Source organism: Ictidomys tridecemlineatus, chromosome 16 (genome assembly GCF_052094955.1).
Source record: "Ictidomys tridecemlineatus isolate mIctTri1 chromosome 16, mIctTri1.hap1, whole genome shotgun sequence".
Lineage (NCBI taxonomy): Eukaryota > Metazoa > Chordata > Mammalia > Rodentia > Sciuridae > Ictidomys > Ictidomys tridecemlineatus.
The window spans coordinates 45,691,826-45,711,791 of record NC_135492.1 but is presented as its reverse complement, the minus strand read 5'-3'; the positions used below and the strand labels follow the sequence as shown (position 1 = coordinate 45,711,791).

General features: G+C 45.1%; 1 protein-coding gene across 18 annotated transcripts in view; it reads left to right on the top strand.

The window, feature by feature from the left end:
• The window catches only part of Itpr1 (inositol 1,4,5-trisphosphate receptor type 1), a 301,702-nt gene that overhangs the window by 129,358 nt on the left and 152,378 nt on the right, over positions 1-19,966 (top strand). For 13 of the 18 annotated variants that reach the window (XM_078033540.1, XM_078033551.1, XM_078033542.1 and 10 more), the window contains 10 exons: positions 92-136; positions 3,914-4,068; positions 9,193-9,292; positions 10,290-10,450; positions 11,073-11,214; positions 12,482-12,640; positions 14,937-15,109; positions 16,092-16,211; positions 17,365-17,559; positions 19,364-19,615. In XM_078033540.1, the coding sequence (XP_077889666.1) occupies positions 92-136; positions 3,914-4,068; positions 9,193-9,292; positions 10,290-10,450; positions 11,073-11,214; positions 12,482-12,640; positions 14,937-15,109; positions 16,092-16,211; positions 17,365-17,559; positions 19,364-19,615 (1,502 nt within the window). The remainder of the gene's footprint in view (positions 1-91; positions 137-3,913; positions 4,069-9,192; positions 9,293-10,289; positions 10,451-11,072; positions 11,215-12,481; positions 12,641-14,936; positions 15,110-16,091; positions 16,212-17,364; positions 17,560-19,363; positions 19,616-19,966) is intronic. The other 5 variants (XM_078033553.1, XM_078033547.1, XM_078033552.1 and 2 more) reach the window with 1 other exon arrangement.

Here is a 19,966-nt window from a genome sequence, read left to right as displayed (position 1 = left end):
CTGCAGGAGTGGAAGTCTCCTGCAGATGGGTCCCATTCCTTGTGAAAGCCGGAACGGATGTTTTAATATCCTCATGATTCTTTTTCATCAGGTAGACCCTGACTTTGAGGAAGAGTGCCTGGAGTTTCAGCCCTCAGTAAGTATGGGAAAGAGCCTTCTTGTGTCCATGCGGTAGGGTGAGGCCAAATGATCTGGAACCCCATTTCAGAAGCTACCAGGGTGGCCATGGAGCACTGGGAAGGGGAAAGAGGGTCTCATTCTGTGCTTCTCTTAAAGGAAATCATGTCCTCTTATGTCCCAATTCGTCCAAGGGATTGCTGGGCTATGTGCTCAGTCCAGTGTCCCACTTCTTAGGCTGGAGAAACACGTGGCATCTTTTGGAGTCCTCCTAGGCTGGAGATGATGCTCTGGCAAGCAGTTGTCTTACTGCTGTAAACCTTAATCTGTGACTATTTTTCAAGAAATGAGGCTAAATGGATAGTAGAAGTAGCCCATGAGGCCTGGCGGGCATTATGTCTGAGGGATAATTGTCTGACCCCCTGTCCTGCTTTTTACATGGTCAGGAAAAGGCTTCAGGGTATAACATGATTTACAGTGTGATTTGGAATAGCAATAGGAGATGGAGTTTTCTCTGAAGACTATCATCTGCCAGGTCATGCTGATACGTAGGCGCTGGGGTCCAGGAGTCCATGGTCACGGCTGAAGAAGGCAGTGGCTGTGTTTTATGGTATAAAATAGTTCTCTTGTGGAGTGCTTGGTTCTGGTCTGGGATTGAAAAACAACAAAACAAAACCAACAGTGGCTGCTCATGTGACGTTCTGTGCATCTGGTAGATGTGGTAGGTGATCTTGGGTATTTTTCTAGAAAAATTTTGGTGAACATCAGAAGGACTTGAAAATACACATGAATGAAGGGAGTAGAGGTGGAGTGGGAACTGTGAATTCTGCACTAACGGCTTACCTTCTAGTTGTATTCGGGTGGGAGATTGGCTCTGAAGGAAGTTTAGACGCTGTCTCTCAGGGCCTCTGCTTGTGAATACATGGTCTTGCTGAGGCTTCTGTTCCTTTTCCTGCTGCATGGTGGAGCCCCCTTGCTTCTTTTTGTCCTCGTCACCCTCACGTTGGAGGCATTTGGAAAGCTCACCTTGCACGGTTGCTGTGGCTTGGAAAGCACTGACTTCATCCAGCTTTCTGGCGCCATGTGAGGAAACCCATCCTAAAAGCCCTCAACAGGTTTTGGGACACGTGGGCACTATGGGGCAGCTTGGCCTGACAGGGCTTTCTTTTTTGTATGTCATTTCCACTTCTATCTAGCACCTTCTTAATGTCAAAAGCAGGGACTGTCTCTCTCAACTTGTATGTGGTGCCATCAGGTAATACGGAGCGTCACCTCTGAGATTAGGCAAGCCTTGGCTTCCTGCAGTGGGCGCTGCTATCCTAGTGACCCCTGGGTGCTGGGGGGAGAAGGACTGCCCTCCTGGGCTCTTGGTGTTCAAGGGGGGACAGGCATTTCTGGTGCAGGAAGAAGTGCCTAGCAATGACAAGCAGGGAGCAGGGGAGTAAGACAGACCTGAGTTTAAATACCAGTCCCACCATTTAGAAGCTGTGCCCCCTTAATCCAGGTACTTTCCCTCTCTGAGCCTCAATTCTTTACTCTCTACAAGGACATTTTTAAAAGCTGTCTAAGATTATTAGCATTTTTAGGACCTTCACATCCACCAGGTTATGTGCAGAGGCATGGAGGGGGTTAGGACAGGTCTTAAGATGTTCATCTGACAGAGGAGGAAGCTGCTGTTTTGAGTTACTCTTCATGCATTTCCGGGTTCAGCAGTCTTTCTATGTCTCATGCTTCTCTGTGCCAGGGAGGTGGGAGGAACTGCAGGGTGGGGTGCAGGTCGGAACTGCATTGCTAGCTAGTCTGAGATGGCTCAGGCTGTGGTCCCATGGGCAGGAGTGTAAGAGGACCTTACCTGCTCCCCTCAGACCAGTGCCACACCTTCTTCTGCATCTGTGGGCAGGGCTTTAGTTTGGGGAGGATCCTGCACCCTGAACCCTCTTCTTGGCTTGGAAACTTAGAGGGAAAAGCTAGGGTTGTATAGTCGGTCGAGGAAGCATCTCACTCTCCTCTGCTCCTTCTCGTCCCCTAGGCTGGCCTCCCCTGCCTCTGGTTTTTCCGCTTCAAACAACACCTCAGCTTTCATAGGCTCATTCTGAATTCAATGGCACCCCCAGGCCACTTACTTGCTCCCAGGGCGAGGAAAAGGGCACCTAGGCTTCTTCTGCTCTTTTTGCACAAGCACTCTCTCCCCACTAGGTGGCAGGCGCTGACTGCAGCTGCAGTGTGAGCTTGTGGAATTTCCACACACGCCAATAGAATTCCTCACACATTTTCCTGGAGGGCTGCTGCAGGTCTCTGAGATGCCACGAGCTGCTTGGAGCCGAACCCTGTGTCTCAAACCATAAAATCGGGTCTGACTTGATTTTGAAGGTAGTTTGTGGAGTGATTGACAGGTGATGGCAGTGAGGAGAGAACAGAGGCCCTAGGTCCTTTATTCTGAGCTAAGGGTGCAGAGGTGGCCCAGCCGTATTCCAGCTGTTAATTCAGCGTAGAAAGAATAAAGGAGCTTGGGTTCATTTAGGAAGAGGTGTAGTTTACTAGAGGGCAAAGCAGGAGGGAGGAAAGGAACAGAGGTTGGGGGTATTAAAAGAGCTTTTATTTGTTTTTGAGAAGGGGTCTGGCTATGTTGCCCAGCCTGGCCTCGAGCTTCTGGGCACATGAGATCTTCCTGTCTTGGCTTGCTAAGCAGCTGGGGCCTCAGGTGCACCTGCGGGTAGTCACCAGGCCTGTCTACCCTACTGAAGAACTTTTTGGTTCTAACGGACAGAAATCAGGGCTGCCAATGAAAGGAATAAGCAGGCTACTGCCTGCGCTCCTGGGTCTCAGGCCGGTTGAGTTCAACTCTCTCACGCCCTCCCCTTTGCCTTTAATTGACTGGGTTTTCTCGATTCTCTTGTCTTCTTGGTCCCCTTCCTCTGAGTGGGAAGGAGATGTTGCTTCAGCCTGACAGAAGCAAACTACTGCTGGGGGGAATGTGGTCTTCCCAGTAGATGTGGGTGGATGTTGTCATCTTGCAGGGTTGTCGTGCATTAAAATGGTCCCATGCACAGTCACCGTGCTGAGGAGGAGCTTGCAAAGCTCACGTAGAGCAGGTGCCCACACTGAGCCCGCTCTTTCCATGTCCTTGGGCCCATGGGCTCTGTTTTCCCAGGCAAGCTTTCGTCATTGCTCCTCAGCCTGCCCATTAGGGATTTTCTTCCACCTCAGCCACAGTTCAGTGTACTAAGAAAGCCCTTTCTTCCTGCACGGCCATCAGCAGTCCCAGCAGTCCCCCAGTTAATTGCACATAGTATTTTTCAGGGCTCGTGACTTCATCTGTATATAATTTTTGGTTGTGATTAAGCCACACTGGGATTGCTGCTTATGAACACTTGGATTTGGGTTTCATTGTATTTTCTCTCCTGGGAAGCAGCTGTTCTGTGTAGTTGGGAGACACCTGTCACTATAGATCATCAACTGTGAATGACTAAATCCACCAGATAGTTTCCTCAAAGTGTCCCCTGTCCCCAGCTGCCGCAGGTGGGCAGCTCTCTCAAGATCTTTACCCCTCTCTTTCCATGGAGATTATTGTCGCCCCCTTCACGTGAATGTCTTTATTGCAATGCGACGAGGTAGAGAGCCAGTGTTCTCCTCTCAGGTGGCCGATGATCACCTTTCAGGACTGCTCTGAACCTGGTCCTCCTGCCGGCTGCCACCGTTCCATTCACTGTGTCCCTCCTGCTCCCGTGGACCCAGGAATGGTTATGGTGAGGGCTTTGGCATATGCAGGTCTTCATTGGATGACTTTGACCCACAGGTGGACCCCGATCAGGACGCCTCCCGAAGCAGGTTGCGGAATGCCCAGGAAAAGATGGTCTATTCCCTGGTCTCTGTGCCTGAAGGCAATGACATCTCCTCCATTTTTGAGCTCGACCCCACCACGCTCCGTGGAGGTGACAGCCTTGTCCCAAGGTATGATTTAAGTGTTGTTTAATCAAACAAGAGGATGGGGGGACGGGGTCAAGGCAACTGGGTCATGCTTCTTGGAATCCAAATCCTAATGGCCTTTTCTTTAAGCCTTTATAAAGGATTCGGACTGGCCGCCCCAACAGGGCACCTGATTTTTAAATGGTCAGCAGTGGTAAGTTCTCCATGGTTGGATAAGTTTATCATCTGTAGGTAACAAGCCAGACCTTAACCCTTAGTGGCACATTATTGCCTAAGTTCCTCTCCCTCCTTCCCCATACCTGGGCTACCTCTTGATCAACTGAATAAAAACTTGAAATTTTAGAAGACAAACTACTAAAATTCACTCTGTGTGTCAAGTTTTACCCAAAGTAGTGAGAAGTTAGATCAGCATTCTTTGAATCTTCGATTTAACTCTTGTCTTTGTTGCCTAAGAATGCATTTTTTTATTAGGTTTCTTACTAGGGCATTTTAACTAGGTATAATAGCAGGTGTCATTGTGACCCGTTCATACTTGTGTGTAACATAATTTGTTCCGTTTCATGCCCAAATACTCCCCTTTTCTTCCCCCCACCCTGCCCCTTTCCTCTCCTCTCCTGGTCTCCCTCCTAGTTATTTATTTTTAATTGGTGCATTATAATTACACATAAAGTGGGATTCATTATGATACATTCATGCATGCACATGGCACAGTTTGTTGAGAATACATTTTTAAATAACTGGACTATAGATGGGACAAAAGCCTATTCTTAAGGTGAACAGCAATATTATTACTCATAGCTAGCATTTATTGAACACTAACTACATGGCCAGCACAATGCTGAGTATGTAACTTATATAATTTTGTCACTGCAAGAAATTCTGCCAGATATAGTGTCCACACTTTATCTATAAAGCAACTTGTTGCACATCAGAGAGTCTCATAGGAGAACCCAGATCTTACATGTCTATGGCAGGGTCGTGGGGGCAGCCCCTCTAAGTCTTCAGCACAAGATTGGTGGGTGGGAATGTCCCTGATGATGGTGGGCTCTACGTCGGACTCTCTCACTGAGTAGTTCTCGGTGTTTCCTTCCTCATGGATGCATTGTAGCTCTCCTGCTCAAGGAAGCTAACAACCACAGCTTGGGTGGCATCAAGATTCAGCTTGTTGTAGGTTTGATTTGCATTTCTCTGATGGTTGATGATGTCTATCATCTTTCCATGTGTTTGGCTACTGGTCTGTCTTCTTTGAAAAAATATCTGTTTGGATCTTTTGCTTTTTTTGGGGGGGGGGCAGGTACTGGGGATTGAACTGTCAGGAGCACTCCACCACTGAGCCCCATCCCCAGCCCTATTTTGTATTTTATTTAGAGACAGGGTCTCACCAAGTGGCTTAGCACCTGGCTGTTGCTGAGGCTGGCTTTGAACCTTTGATCCTCCTGCCTCAGCCCCCTGAGCTGCTGGGATTACAGGTGTGCACCACTGTGCCCGGCCCTTTGCTGTTCTTTTATATTTAACAACTTTAAGTTTTATGTCTTTATCATTGAGTGATAGGCATTCTTTATTCAGCTGCAAATACCTCATCAGATAAATGACTTGCAAATATTTTCTCCCATTTGTCTTTTTATTTCCCTGATGCACGAGAGTTATAAATTTTGTAGAAGTCTAATGTATCTGTTTTACTGAACTCATGGTTTTGTTTTTGATACAAGCTCTCAAAAAATCGATGGTAGCGTTTTCTTGTAACAGTTTTGCAGTTTTCATTCTTTGCACGTAGGTCTTTGATTCATTTTGAGGTCCTTTAAAGTGTCTTGGATGTAGGGTTTATTGCTTTTCAAAAGCTTCCTTTCTCATTGATGGCCTCCTTGTCACACCTGGATGGGTATTGGTCTGGAGAACCCACCTGCATTTAGTTTAAGTGACTTTCTACATGTATCTTCAATTCTGAAAGTTCTTTAAGGAGTTTTTCTTAGCATCTCAGAAGACAGGACAAAGATGTTCTTATTTTATGCTAAATGTAGAAGTTTGTGAGGGCAGAGAACAGAAGGGTATGTGTTCCATGGGAACCTTCTTAAGGGGTTCCCTTGGCGCAGGCAATGGGGAACCGGTTGGCCTGTCCCCCCGGGGGCTGGAAATCCCCTTGACGGGGAGAGCAGGAGTGTCTGTATCAGCTGACTGAGCAGTCTTGGCTGGTTGGTGTCCCCAGCCTCTGTGTTCCCTCCATTCTTTTCTGTCTGTTGGCCGACTTTCTTTGTAGACAGATGTCCTTAGACTGATTCTGGACTCAGAAGCCAAGGAAGGCTTGTGTTCAGCCCTGCAGGGGAAGCATCTGGCTCCGTCCACTCGTCTGTTCACCTGTGGTCTTGGACTGGGTCTTAGCTCTTACATTTTTTCCTTCATTCTTGCCCTTGGCCTCCTACTTCAGAGCCAGAGGAGAACAAGGCCTCTTATTCATAGATTCCAAGAAAGACCTTTAGAAGGAGCATATTTATTTCTCTCCATTTTAAAGTCATGCTAAATTTTGCTTGAGGATCAGAAAGTATCAGGTTAAATGCATGAACATATGAGAGCTGTTAGTGGGAAGAGCATTTTGGTGGCAGTGGCAGTCACTGATTGAAAGAATCCTCTGAGCCAAAGTGAGAGGGTTAATGGCCAACCCTGGATATACTAAGCAAGATAATAAAATTGCAGCATGCATAAATCGGATGCATTCATTAGAGCATCTGCTTGGGCTTTTTTGTCCTGGCTCTCTTCCATATTTTTTAAAATATTCATTTGTTAGTTGTACTTGGACATAATACCTTTATCTTAATGTGGTGCTGAGGATTGAACCCAGGGCCTCAGTGCTCTGCTGCTGAGCCACAACCCCGCCCCTCTTTCCTGGTTTTTGAGTTAAGGATTGGGAATGAGATTTTAGATTTTAAAAGAATCAGTAGCATGCCCTTTGGGTCTTCAATGACATCTGATCTAGAACTGTGTAGAATGTTACCAGCTAAAAGCTAAGCGCTGTTCTTTGGTTTTGCCTTGAAAATAAAGAAAATGAATTCAAGTCACTCAGAACAACAACAAAACATAAATAAATGCCGATCTCTTTGTTAAACATCTCGTTCCTGTCATTGAATTTATATTCATGCTCATCAGAGTAAATACCACCCCGGTTTGCTCCTTCTGGCCTGGCTTGCAGGGTTTGGGGCAGCTCTGACGGCAGGCAGAGGGTGTACACAGGTGTATGTCTGGTTTATCTGCTCCCCTGTCCCATGAAGGTAGCCTGTGATTGTTCTAAACTCCTCTGGGTATAAATGATTTCCATTCTCCCTCTGTGCCCCTGTCCCAGCTCCAGCCGGTACAGAGAACTTTGTGCTTCTCTGGGTCCTCTCAGTGCCTCTGTCCAGTCCTCTAACTTCTAATCACTTGGTGTATATTCACCTTGTCTCCCTAAGGGGATGATGATAGGCTCTTGAAGTGCAAGAATTATGTCATATTTTTTCTGCTACATCTTCAGAAGAAAAGCATGGTAAACATTATTCACACTTGCTGTAGGAACAACAGCAGCAGTTTTATAAACCCTGTGGAGAACAGAGAAGCAAGTAAAAATTAAGTAAAACTCAACCATTCAGAATTTGACTTAAAATTTTGGTTCAGGTAGTTTTAGTGAGGTTTCTGGGCACACAGAGATGATTGTGATTTATCATAAGCTATTTTTGACTTTTAGGGGGATACTAGGAGTTGAACCCAGGGCGACACTCCCTGCCATTTTAATTTTATTTTTTTGAGACAATCTTGTGAAGTTGCTGAGACTGGACTCTGACTTACAATCCTCCTATCTCAGCCTCCAAAGATTACAGGCATGCACCACTGTACCCAACACTTTTAACATTTTTTTAATTTATAAATAACATGTTTTGCACATGTTTCCAAGTAAATAATCATCAATGATCATCATTTTAAGTAACTGTGTAGTATTCTCTTGCTGTACTATAATTAACTCCTCCTTTCCTGAGGCATGAGATTGTTTATAGATTTGTGCTATGATACATAATGCTTTGTTGAACATCCTTGGGCCACATTTTACACCTTAGCTATTATCTCTTAAGGGAGACATGTAAAATTGCCATTGTTAGATGAAAGGACAGGTACATGTTACACAAAGAGCCAGACTCTTCCCCAGTTTTACCTGGTTATACTCTCACCAACTCACCAACAGTGCACAGGAATGGGGTGTGGTTCAGTGGTAGAGCTCATGCTTAGCATGTGTGAGGCCCTGGGTTTCACCCCCAGCACCAAACAAAAAAATATACAAGAGAACTTATTTCCCTAAGCTCTTTTTGATACTAACTTTTATCTGACTTTAAGATCTTTGAAATGTGATGGAATAAAATGGTATGTTGTCATAATTTGAGAAAATTATATACTGCAAATGTTTAATGTAAAACTTCCTTGTTAATCAGTCATTTCTATTTTACTTTTGAATTACTGGTTTGTGTCCTTGTCCCATTTACATCAGGTTTTTCTTATTGATTTGTAGGAGTTCTTTATATATGTGGATTAGTTAATTACCTTTCTATGTTATGTGTTACCTTTCTTTGTTCAAAATAAACACACGCATGCGCGCGCGCGCACACACACAGCCTTCTACAGAAGATATAAAATTTATCCTTCTTTTAAAAATTTAGAGACTTTATACTTTATTACATACTTCAGAAAGCTTTCCTTCCCAAGATTAGCAAATAGTATTCATAATTTTCTTCCAGGAGTTTTGTGATTTCATTTCTTTCTTTATTGGTGTATATGGAAATCTCGGTTATTGCCTCTTGTGACAAGCACTAATAGATACTGAATAAGAACTTCTTGCTGCTCTGTCTCATGTTCCATTTTTACTGAGATGTTTATTCACAGGGTACAATCTTACATTTAGAAATATAGACTGTTACAGTAACCCTAGAGTCCTTATGAATTATTTTCTCTTGTAAGTACATCAGACTGTGTGTGACTTGGACCAGAGCCAGGGACTCCTGAGTCCCTACTGTGCGGTATGAAGGGAGAAAACCTGGGTGTCCCTTTCTCTCTTCAGAGAATGTATTCTAGACCCAGGGCTGTGGAGTAAACCTAACTCTTCTTGTCCCTAAACCCTTCTCTTTTATTACCCTTTAGAAACTCCTATGTCCGACTCAGACACCTGTGCACAAATACCTGGGTCCACAGCACAAACATTCCCATTGACAAGGAGGAGGAAAAGCCCGTGATGCTGAAGGTGAGTCCTGCGCTCAGCTGCCTCCCCTCTGCCCCATGCTCCCTCCTGAAAGGGCTCCTTTGAGCACAGATGGAAATACGGAGCTGTGAAGTGGGCTCTTTTTTTTTTTTTTTTTTTAGCTTTAACAAAAGCATGATTATAGCCAAACTTGAATATGATGAAAGAATTTTCTCTATAGGACCTGGATGAAGCAAAGTCAGGGCTTTTGAAATAACCAGAATCTTTTATTGATTTATTTGTTGGTTGATGGCTCCAGCCCCAGCAGTTGAACAATTGTCTGTAACTCATGTCTGTCTGAATGATAATTTTGGCGAGAGGAATGTTTGCTGTGGCTTGAGGTACCTCAGATATCCAGTTAATTTCCCTCAATATTTATTATTTCTTTATCTCTCTATGTATTTAATTTTATGCTTTTGTTTCTCAAAACTTCTCCCAGTCTCTTATTCCCTCTCCCCTCTTCTCCTACCCCACAGCCTCCAGGTTCATACAGCCTAAACACACTTGTCTTTAAAACATGGAAGCATGGTCTAACATAACATTTTTGGGGGGTGGCGGTGATGGGGAAGGTGACTGGATTCTTTTTTCTTTTATTTGAGTCTTTTCAGCTTTCTAGAAAAGTTGAAAGAATGGCACAGTTGTCTATCATTATGGTACTCTGTAATTGGTATTAAAATCACCCACCATTTGTATTTTTTTTTCTGTAATAATAAACATTTTTTCTTTAATTTCAAGAATCTCATAGGCTTCCTTTGACAAGTGAAGCTGTAAACTGATAATAGTGCCCCTTTCCTACCTGAGTGGTCCCTATGATACGAGCTTTTAGAGACAGCTATTAGCCATTTGAAGTGCATCCTTCAAGATGTGCTCCTGAATCTCATTTAATTGCAAGATAGCTCCAAGTTGCTTGGATTGCCCGATACCTGCTTGATGAGTTATCCACTTAATGCCTTACCTTCTCCACCCAAGATTGTCCCACAAAGACCATCTTGACTTTCAGATTGGCACCTCTCCCGTGAAGGAGGACAAGGAGGCATTTGCCATAGTTCCAGTTTCTCCTGCTGAAGTTCGGGACCTGGACTTTGCCAACGACGCCAGCAAGGTGCTGGGTTCCATTGCTGGGAAGCTGGAGAAGGGCACCATCACCCAGAATGAGCGCAGGTGAGGGCCCCTGCGTATCCCCACCCCTGTGGATCCCAGAAATCCCCTGGGGAGTGAGAGGATGGTGGCTTCAAATAGCCATGTCTTTGGTGGCGCCTCTGAGTGTCCCTGGGTGGCTTCCATTTGTGATTCCCAGGAATAGGTCATTTTGCATTTGGTTTCTTGAGAGCTTCCACAGTTGTGAAGAGCTCCCTCTTCCCACTCTTTCTCTGCCCCCCTCCCTCCATCCTGGGATTACTTTACTAAATGTCAGGGGTTACTCTCATGGCTGATATTTTGTGAAGGTGGTCATCCTCTTATGGAAAACACTGCCTGGTTTAGATGTCATTCATTCGAGTAAATGGACCTGGCTGTGAATTTTTTTTAAGTATTTTTTTTTAGTTGTGGACACAATACCTTTATTTTATTTATGTTTCTATGTGGTGCTGAGGACCAAATCTAGTGCTTTACAAGTGTCAGGCAAATGCTCTACCAGTGAGCCACCACCCCAGCCCTTGGTTGTGGATTTTAAGAAAACTGGAAAGAAGGGTCCTTTCCTGTCCAGGGGGTTGAGGAGGCCCAGGAGAAGCTTCCATCCTGTTAGAGGGTGAACACTGTCTCTCCTGGCCTCTTTCCTCCTAAGGTCTGTAACCAAGCTGCTGGAGGACTTGGTCTACTTTGTCACTGGTGGAACCAACTCTGGCCAAGATGTGCTTGAAGTGGTCTTCTCCAAGCCCAACAGAGAACGGCAGAAGCTGATGAGAGAACAGAATATTCTGAAGCAGGTAGGTGAGCTGTGGTGTAGCGGGGATTAGCTGTGTGCTTTCCATAGAGTGATCGGTGGTTGCAGGAAATACGGAGATGGTATCAACTTTAACATACTTGTGTAAAGACAAATTTGAGGCAGGAAAGTCCTGAATCCAGGATAGAATAAATATGTAGAAATACATACCAGTTCTCTAAGTGGTTGGAGATTTGCTTACAGTCTTGTCTCGGGTGTTGCTGGCTTATAGAGCCAAAAGAGAAATGCACTAGTGACAAGCCCCAAAGTTCTTCCTGGGAACTAGGCATTTGGAAGTCCTTTTCCTTTGGGTCTGTGATAGACAAAATTCATGTTTAAACAAGGATTTTCAATCCAAGAATAAATTATATCCAGCTGTTTCAAGTGTTGAGTAGACAAATTAGACATCTGGCTTACTGCCAACACTCAGTTCCACAACAGCAGTTCCTTGAGGGGCCAAGGCAGTGTGATTCAGTGGCAGGAGATTTCAGCGATCTCTACGTAGGCCACTGGGCTTCCAGATGGACAGTTATCTGCTCTCTTCTCTCTAGCACCCTTGTGATGCAGGTATTATTCTTTGCATTTTACTGATGAGAAGACAGAATCTTACTTTGACCATGATCTGTACTACTAAGAAGTATCTACCTAGATCAAATTAAGAATAAAGAAAGACGATGTTCACCTCCGTCGCATTGAGTACAATTATGGAGGCATCCAAATGAAGCATCTTTGAAAAAATGCTCTGAGGTTTTATAAGATGGAATCTAATGATAGCCCGAACTGTGAGGGGGTTTATTAATTACATCTCATCCGGAATTCTGATTGGTGCAGTAAAGGTCAACCTGTCTTATAAGAAAGGGACCAGACAGAGTCTCAGGAAGCAAGGGCAATGGCATCACAGATGGTTACAAAGGCTAGTGAGTTTCCCAGAAGGTACAGGTCAGCTGTTTCCCAAGATCAGCATGTACCTGGATGGAGACCTGCAGACACCTGGATTCAGAAGCCGTCCTGGAGGTGCGTCTGAAATCTATATGGGGCAGCCTCTGCCCTTCACTTCCTTGCTCTCAGCAGTGTCCTCTCATGCCTGTGAGGACCAGGAAGGGATGCTGACTGAGCCCCTGATGTCAATTGACGGAATGAATGCAGGTCTCAGGCTGTTGACTTGCTGGGGTGGGAAAGCTCTCTGATGGGATGGATGCAGGTGTCCCGAGGAGGGCTTGCTCCTGCCAAGCATCCAGTGAGCAGTCTATATTCTTGATTTTCACACGCAGATCTTCAAGCTGCTACAGGCCCCATTCACAGACTGTGGCGATGGACCCATGCTTCGCCTGGAGGAACTGGGGGACCAGCGGCATGCTCCTTTCAGACACATCTGCCGGCTCTGCTACCGGGTCCTGCGACATTCGCAGCAAGACTACAGAAAGAACCAGGTGGGGGTCAAGGGTGATGGGAAGCGACTGTCTCCTCTCTGGAGTTCATGTGCCTTGCTCAGCAGCACAGGTGGTTTGCAAGCCTGGGGAGAAGATGTATTATAGAAAGACACTGGAGAAACATCATATGGTGCCACCAAAATAGGTCCAATTATGAAAATGAAAAGAATAAGAAATTAAAAAAAAATTAAGAGGTACCAGAAATTCCCCTTTCAGTGAGATTTCTGATTTTGAAACTGATAGGACATTTATGGTATTTTTTTTTTTTATGGCATATTCCCTTCCCTGAAGGGTGAGTGGTAAAGTGATTATGCTATAAGTACAGTGGAATCTTGCCTTTTTACTGCCTTCTAGATCCTGTGTCTCTGTTAATAACTTTTTTAGTTTGGTTTCAGCTCATGTTCTATGATATCCTAAGCTATTAACTATAACTACAACCATATATATATATGTGTGTGTGTGTGTGTGTGTGTGTGTGTGTGTGTTTGTTTTTGTGTCTATGCACACATAATGCAATATATTCTCCCCATGAAATAAATGGGGTGACTTCTTGGAGTGGCATTCCAAAAAACAGAGATCCAATGAAACTGAGAACTCTGTGGCTACATCATTGGTTCTATACCAGGGGTCATTGTGAGCTCAAGCAGCAGCTGGCATGCCTGGAGACACTTTTGACAGTTACAGCTGGGGAGTGTTACTGTCATCCAGTTGGTAGAGGTCAGGATGGTATACGATATTCAGGACAGCCCTCTGCAGTAACAAGTTATCTCGCCCCAGATGTTGATAGTGCTGAGATTAAAGCCTGTAATCCCAGTGATTTGGGAGCTGAGGCAAGAGGATAGTGAATTGAGGTCATCCTCCAACACTTTGCAAGACCCTGTCTCAAAACTAAACACAAGGTGTAGCTCAGTGGTAAAGATCCTTGGGGTTCAATCCCCAGTACTGAAACCAGAATAATAGCAATAGTAATAATAATAATACTGAGATTAAGAAAGCCTGCTCTGTGTACAATACTATAGATGGAGATCTTACTCTGCTCCTCTCTCATTCTTGGGAGGAGGATTCTGCAGGCCCCATCGTGTCTACCAGGACATGTTGCTTGTTTGTGAGGAAACTAAACCAGTCCCTCTTGGTGCTGCTGAAGTGGATGTCTTTCCTTAGTGGTTTATGGATCCTGTGCAAGTTGGCAGAGCTGTATCTCTGAAGGCCAGTGAATTCCCAAACATGTACTCTTATTGAGTATATGTGCCCCACAGCCACCATGCTAATCCTGAATTGCCCCCAAGATGTAAGAACTAATAAAAAATAAAGCCAGTTTGAAGAGTCACTTGAACTTGGAGCATGCAATCTTTTTTATTGTAATTTTTTAATTGGAAAACAAATATACAACTTGGAATGGATTCGAGGCAAATTATACCATAGGAAACAGTCTTTTTTTGGGCAGGGAGCTGTTTTTGAATAAAAGCAAACAACTATTTGCAACAGGTTCCTTGAGTTCACAGATATTTTTTATGGAATGTGATGTGTGAGCCCAAAGAAAGAAGGCCAAAGATGGGCTTGTTTATTTATTAATAGGAAGTAGCCTATTAATATGATCAATTGGCTTAGATATTTCCAACTTTCTTCTATTCATTGACTTTAAAAATGAATTTTTTGCCAGACATGGTTGTACACACCTGTAATCCCAGTGGCTCAGGAGGCTAAAGCAGGAGGATTGCAAGTTCAAAGCCAGCCTTAGCAATTTAGTGAGGGCCTAAGCAAAATATAAAAAATATAAAAGAGCTGGGGATGTTGGCTTAGTGGTTAAGTACCCCTGGGTTCAATCCCTGGTACCATAAAAATAATAATTATTATCTCCACCCTCCCACCCCATGTAAGCAAAATATGGTAACACGATTCCAAATGTCTAGATAGGCTTTGTCGGTATCAATTCAACAGCACACAGAGGAACAAGGCACAGTTAAGTCCTGTTGAATTAGTACTGAACACAGAACTGAATAATAACTTTTGACCTTGTGGAAAAATAAGTCATCTGATTAAAATTTATACCATATACTTCAAAAATCCACATGTAAATACAAGGAGTTTTGATTAATGATATCTGTGGGGCAGGTTTAGTAAAATAAGGGGTGCCAGAGAGTTGGCAGCTGTTGCCCCAGGACAGAAAGCTGTGGAAGGTGGCCCTGGGATCTGCCTGCTAAGGGGTACTTCTCTTCCGGGAGTGCTGCTGCTGTCCTGTTACATGGGAGCCACACTGTCAATCATTCTGCTGACCTTTCTTTTCTGCCCCTTACAGGAGTACATAGCCAAGCAGTTCGGCTTCATGCAGAAGCAGATCGGCTATGATGTACTGGCCGAGGACACCATTACTGCCCTGCTCCACAATAACCGGAAACTCCTGGAGAAGCACATCACAGCGGCTGAGATCGACACGTTCGTCAGTCTGGTGCGAAAGAACAGGGAGCCCAGGTGAGATACTAGCGGGGTGGATGGGGAGGTGTCTGGGCATCTCAGGTACGGGTTGGTGCTTTTACCGGGCTCGCTGTCCTGGGGGCTGCCAGTGGTAGGTTTTAGTTAGGCAGGTCTCAGGTGGCTGTGGATGATTGGCAGGGATGCAGTAGTGGATGAGGTACCAGGTGGGATCCTAGCTACCAACATCTTTCCCTGTTGGGGGACCGTGGCTTTCCTCCCCAGTTTTAATTCCCTCACCTGCTCAACAGGTAGTTATGAAAATCAGACACAAGTAACTATTCGTGAAGAGAGGTTAGCCTGTAATGGATGCAGAGTAAACTGGAATTACGGTTGGCCACTCATTTCCTTTTTGGCACCCCGTGAATACCAGGCAGATCCCACCCCCAGGATATCATCAGTAAGTCTTTTGCAGACACAGCTGTTGCTGCTGTTACGAGTGCCCCCACTGGAGAGCTGCTTAGGGCTGCTAGAGGATATGACTGCACCCATAAAAACAACCTGCATCTCACAGGGCTGCTGGGGGCCAGGAGGGGAGCCCAGGAGGCACTTCCTGTACCCACAGGATGGAGCTCTGGAATTAAACCTCCTTTTCTGTAGATAGGAAAATTGAAGTATAATGAGGTTAAGTGATTTCTCCAAATGACAGTCCCTATCAGCACAGTGAGTCAGCACCCCGGCCAGGCTTCCCTGGGTAGTCAAGCCCCAGAGCCCAGCCCAACCACTCAGGCTCCCACCACCTCTTCCTGACGTGGACTCTTTCTCTTGCTTTCCTTCTCATTTTGGCCTGATCCGCTCTTCCTTGACCATAATCACTGTCATCTCTCTTCTTTGACTCCTTTGTTCCTTCATCCGGGGTTCTGGTGGTGCCGTGGTCACAGGCACCCTGGCCTTCGTGTGGGAACTACCCACCTGAGTAGGAATCAACCCCTCTTGCCAAGCCTCTGCTTTCTCTCCAATTCTGTTTTCCGTCTCTGGTTAGGTTCCTGGATTACCTCTCTGACCTCTGCGTGTCCATGAACAAATCCATCCCAGTGACCCAGGAGCTGATCTGCAAAGCTGTGCTGAATCCCACCAACGCCGACATCCTGATTGAGACCAAGTGAGTCGGAGCTGGGGCTTAGGGTCAAGTGGAAGAAGGGGTGTGTGGGTGGACGGGGAGGCTCCATGGAGGTTTGTGCCCCTTCATTTCTTGAGTCAATCTGAGTCAGGCTGGCCGCCTTTCACTCTTCACTTTGCAGCTCTTCTCTGGGGGGGCGGGGGTGTGCATTTGAGTTTGTGGGGTGGCCTCTCTGCAGATTTCGAATCGTCCTGGCTTAAACATCATGTAAGCTCATTGGGGAGCACTAGACAGATGCTAGTTTAATTTTAAGAGGTGAAAATTCTTTAAGTGGGATGAGCAATTAAAAATTTTAAAGGATATCATTAATATTCAGTGTAAACATGAAATCAGTATTGAGAAGAGTTTTAAATGATCACTATTCACAAGTGTTCATTGGTCCATAGATGTTCTAGGTATGGCAGTAGTTTGTCTTAGGAAGAAAGCAGGCTTTTTTTTTTTTTTTTTTTTTTTTTTTGGTCTTTTTCCTATATTTTACGAAGCAGTTTTTCTGGTAAGTATAATGCAATAGCGTGGATAGTCTTTTATTTATTATGGTACCAGGGATTGAACTCAGGCATTTAACCTCTGAGCTATACCTTCAACCCTCCTTTTTTTTTTTTTTTTTTTTTAATTTGAGACAGGGTCTTGCTAAGTGACTTAGGGCCTTACTAAGTTTCTCAGGCTAGCCTCTAACTTGCAATCCTCCTGTCTCAGCCTCCTGAGTCTCTGGGATTACAGGCATGCAGCACCGTGCCCAGCATGGGTAGTCTTAAAAACTGTGTTTTTTTTGTTTCTTATTCATAACTTATCATGTGGCTTGGATTAATGCAATGTTTTAGCTTCTCTGGGGCTGGGTAATTCTTTGCGGTGGGGGATTTCCAGTGTGTTGTGGGATGTTTAGCAGTGTTCCTGACTTCTACCCATTAGATGTCAGTACAATCCCTCTCTTTCAGTGTGAGAACCCAAATAGTCTCCAGACATTTACAGGGGTCCACTGGAAAAGCAGAACCACCTAGCTGAGAAAGAGGTGGAGGTTCTGCTCCATGTGGCTCTGCTGGAGGGAGGATAAAATACGAAGCTGCTTCATATGTGTAATGGAGCTGGATTTCAAAGGATTTCAGAAATAACGCCTTCCTCTTCTCCCCATCTCTAGGCTGGTTCTCTCTCGTTTTGAATTCGAAGGCGTCTCCACCGGGGAAAATGCTCTGGAGGCCGGGGAGGACGAGGAGGAGGTGTGGCTATTCTGGAGAGACAGCAACAAAGAAATTCGTAGTAAGAGCGTCAGGGAGTTGGCGCAGGATGCCAAGGAAGGGCAGAAGGAGGATCGTGATGTCCTCAGCTACTACAGGTGCGAGGGAGATGTGGGGGGCTCGGCTGGAATATGCTGCTTGCTTGTTGGTTGCTCCAGGGAGTCACCAGGCTGCTCGTTCTGGGAGATTGCCCAGCAGAAAGACAGGGGTGGTGTTTTCAATTTAAGAGCATAAGCTGGGCCTGGTGATACACCCTGATAGCCCAGCAGCTTGGGAGGCTGAGGCAGGAGGATCACAAGTTCAAAACTAGCCTCAGCAACTTAGGGCCTTGCTAAGTTGCTTAGAGCCTTGCTATCTATATATAAAACACAACAGAGCTGGGGATGTGGCTCAGTGGTTAAGTGTCCCTAGGTTCAGTCCCTGGTACAAAAACAAAACAAAACAAAACAATTTGCAAGCATATGATCTCCTGAATATGTAATTCATTGATAGCAGGGCATGCTGGGGTCACAAGTAGGAGGAAGGCTTGCGAGAGCCTGTCAGGGCCTGGGATCACCCTTCATCACCATTTATCAGTGAAGGCTGCATGTATTGTGGTAGTTAAGCGTCAATCTGTGTGGGTTCAGATCCTGACCTATGTTCTTACTAGTTTTCTGACATTGACCAAGATTGACTTCATCCTCCAGTTTCTTTATCTGTAGAATAGTGGTGATTGTACCCACCTTTTGGAATGATTACAGACCGAGCTAGACAATGACCCCATGTGTGCACATACCTCTGCATTACTATATCTATCTGTACACCTCTGTGCGAGTACGGAATGAAAACTGTGAACATTCCTTCTCCTGAATCTGAAATTGAAATCGGAAACTTCAAACCCCGACATGATGCTCAAAAGGTTTCAGATTTCGGAGCCTCTCAGACTTTCAGATCAGTATAGACTGCAGGTTTTCCCAAGTCTAGAAAACTCTAAGGCCTGAAACTCTGCTCCTGAGCATTTCCAACAAGGGATGCGTGACCTTTGCTTCCAAATTCTTACAACACTGCGGGGTCTGTTTTAGCCATCACCCTTCCTGTGATCATAACTCCCCCTACTCTCGTCACTCCTGGGAAGTTTCCTGTTGGTACATGCCCACTGCCACCAGTCTCCACCTCTGTGTCATCTCCCCAGCTCTGAGGATGTCACCCCACCCCCAGCTCTGAGGCTTCTCGCCCTGCCTCCTGAGGGGAAAGGAAGGAAACAAGAGGGAAGTAATTCAGTAGATACTTCTAAGAGGAAGAGAGAAGAAAGTAGTGCTTCTAGTATTTTTCTAATAAAATAAATAAAACTTAGCAGTTAAAATGTCTTTTCTTACCTCAAGCATTCCAGTTTCTTCCCTCCCATTGTACATGATATTCATCCCTTCAATTTCTACTACATCCGTATGCCCGATAAATCACATAATTTTCCCTTATTAAAATTTCATATAAATTATACCCTACACCAGGTATCCTTCTAAAACTGGCCTTGATCATTCAATATTGTTTCTAAAACGTATCTGTGTTAATAGAGGCAGACAGTTTAATTTTGAGTTAGGTGGTATTCTCTTTTATTAATGTACCATCCAAAAGAACCATCGAAGGCCTAGCCATGTTCCTCTGATTATTTTATGAAATATTTCAGGGTAAAATGGAATCAAGTTATGACATGATTGCCCTAGCATGGCTGGACTCGTGAGACGGCTGTCTCTCCTGGCTCTCTGGCATAGCATGAACTTTGTTTTATTACAGGAGCCAAAGTTGGGTGTAGAAGAGTCACATGGGGGTGTGGGTGTAAGTTCAGATGGCCAAATGTGCCCCCAGGGAAACAGGGCCTGCCTGGATACCTAGAGTGCCAACCCGATGCCCCTTTTCTTTCCTCAGGTATCAGCTGAACCTCTTTGCTAGGATGTGTCTGGACCGCCAGTACCTGGCCATCAATGAGATATCAGGCCAGCTGGATGTGGACCTCATCCTGCGCTGCATGTCTGACGAGAACCTGCCCTACGACCTGCGAGCCTCCTTCTGCCGTCTCATGCTCCACATGCACGTGGACAGAGACCCCCAGGAGCAAGTCACTCCCGTGAAATACGCCCGCCTCTGGTCCGAGATCCCCTCGGAGATCGCCATTGATGAGTGAGTCTGGCTCCTTCCTGTGGAGACCCCAAAACCTCGTGTTTATAATGTTCGGTGCAGTAGTAGCTAAGCCACGTGTGATTTCTACTGAATCATGGAAGAAAGATGAAGTTTTTATTTATCTATTTTTTGGCATTGTTCAATTTAAAGTGAAATCATTTGCTTGGCAAATATTATTTCATTCCTTAAAGTAAGAGATGGCCAGGCACAATGCTATATGCCTTTAAATCCCAGCAGTTCAGGAGGCTGACGAAAGAGGATCTCAAGTTCAAGGCCAGCCTCAGCAACTTAGCAGATCTAAGCAACTTCGTGAAACCCTGTCTCAAAAAATAAAAAGGGCTGGGGATGAAG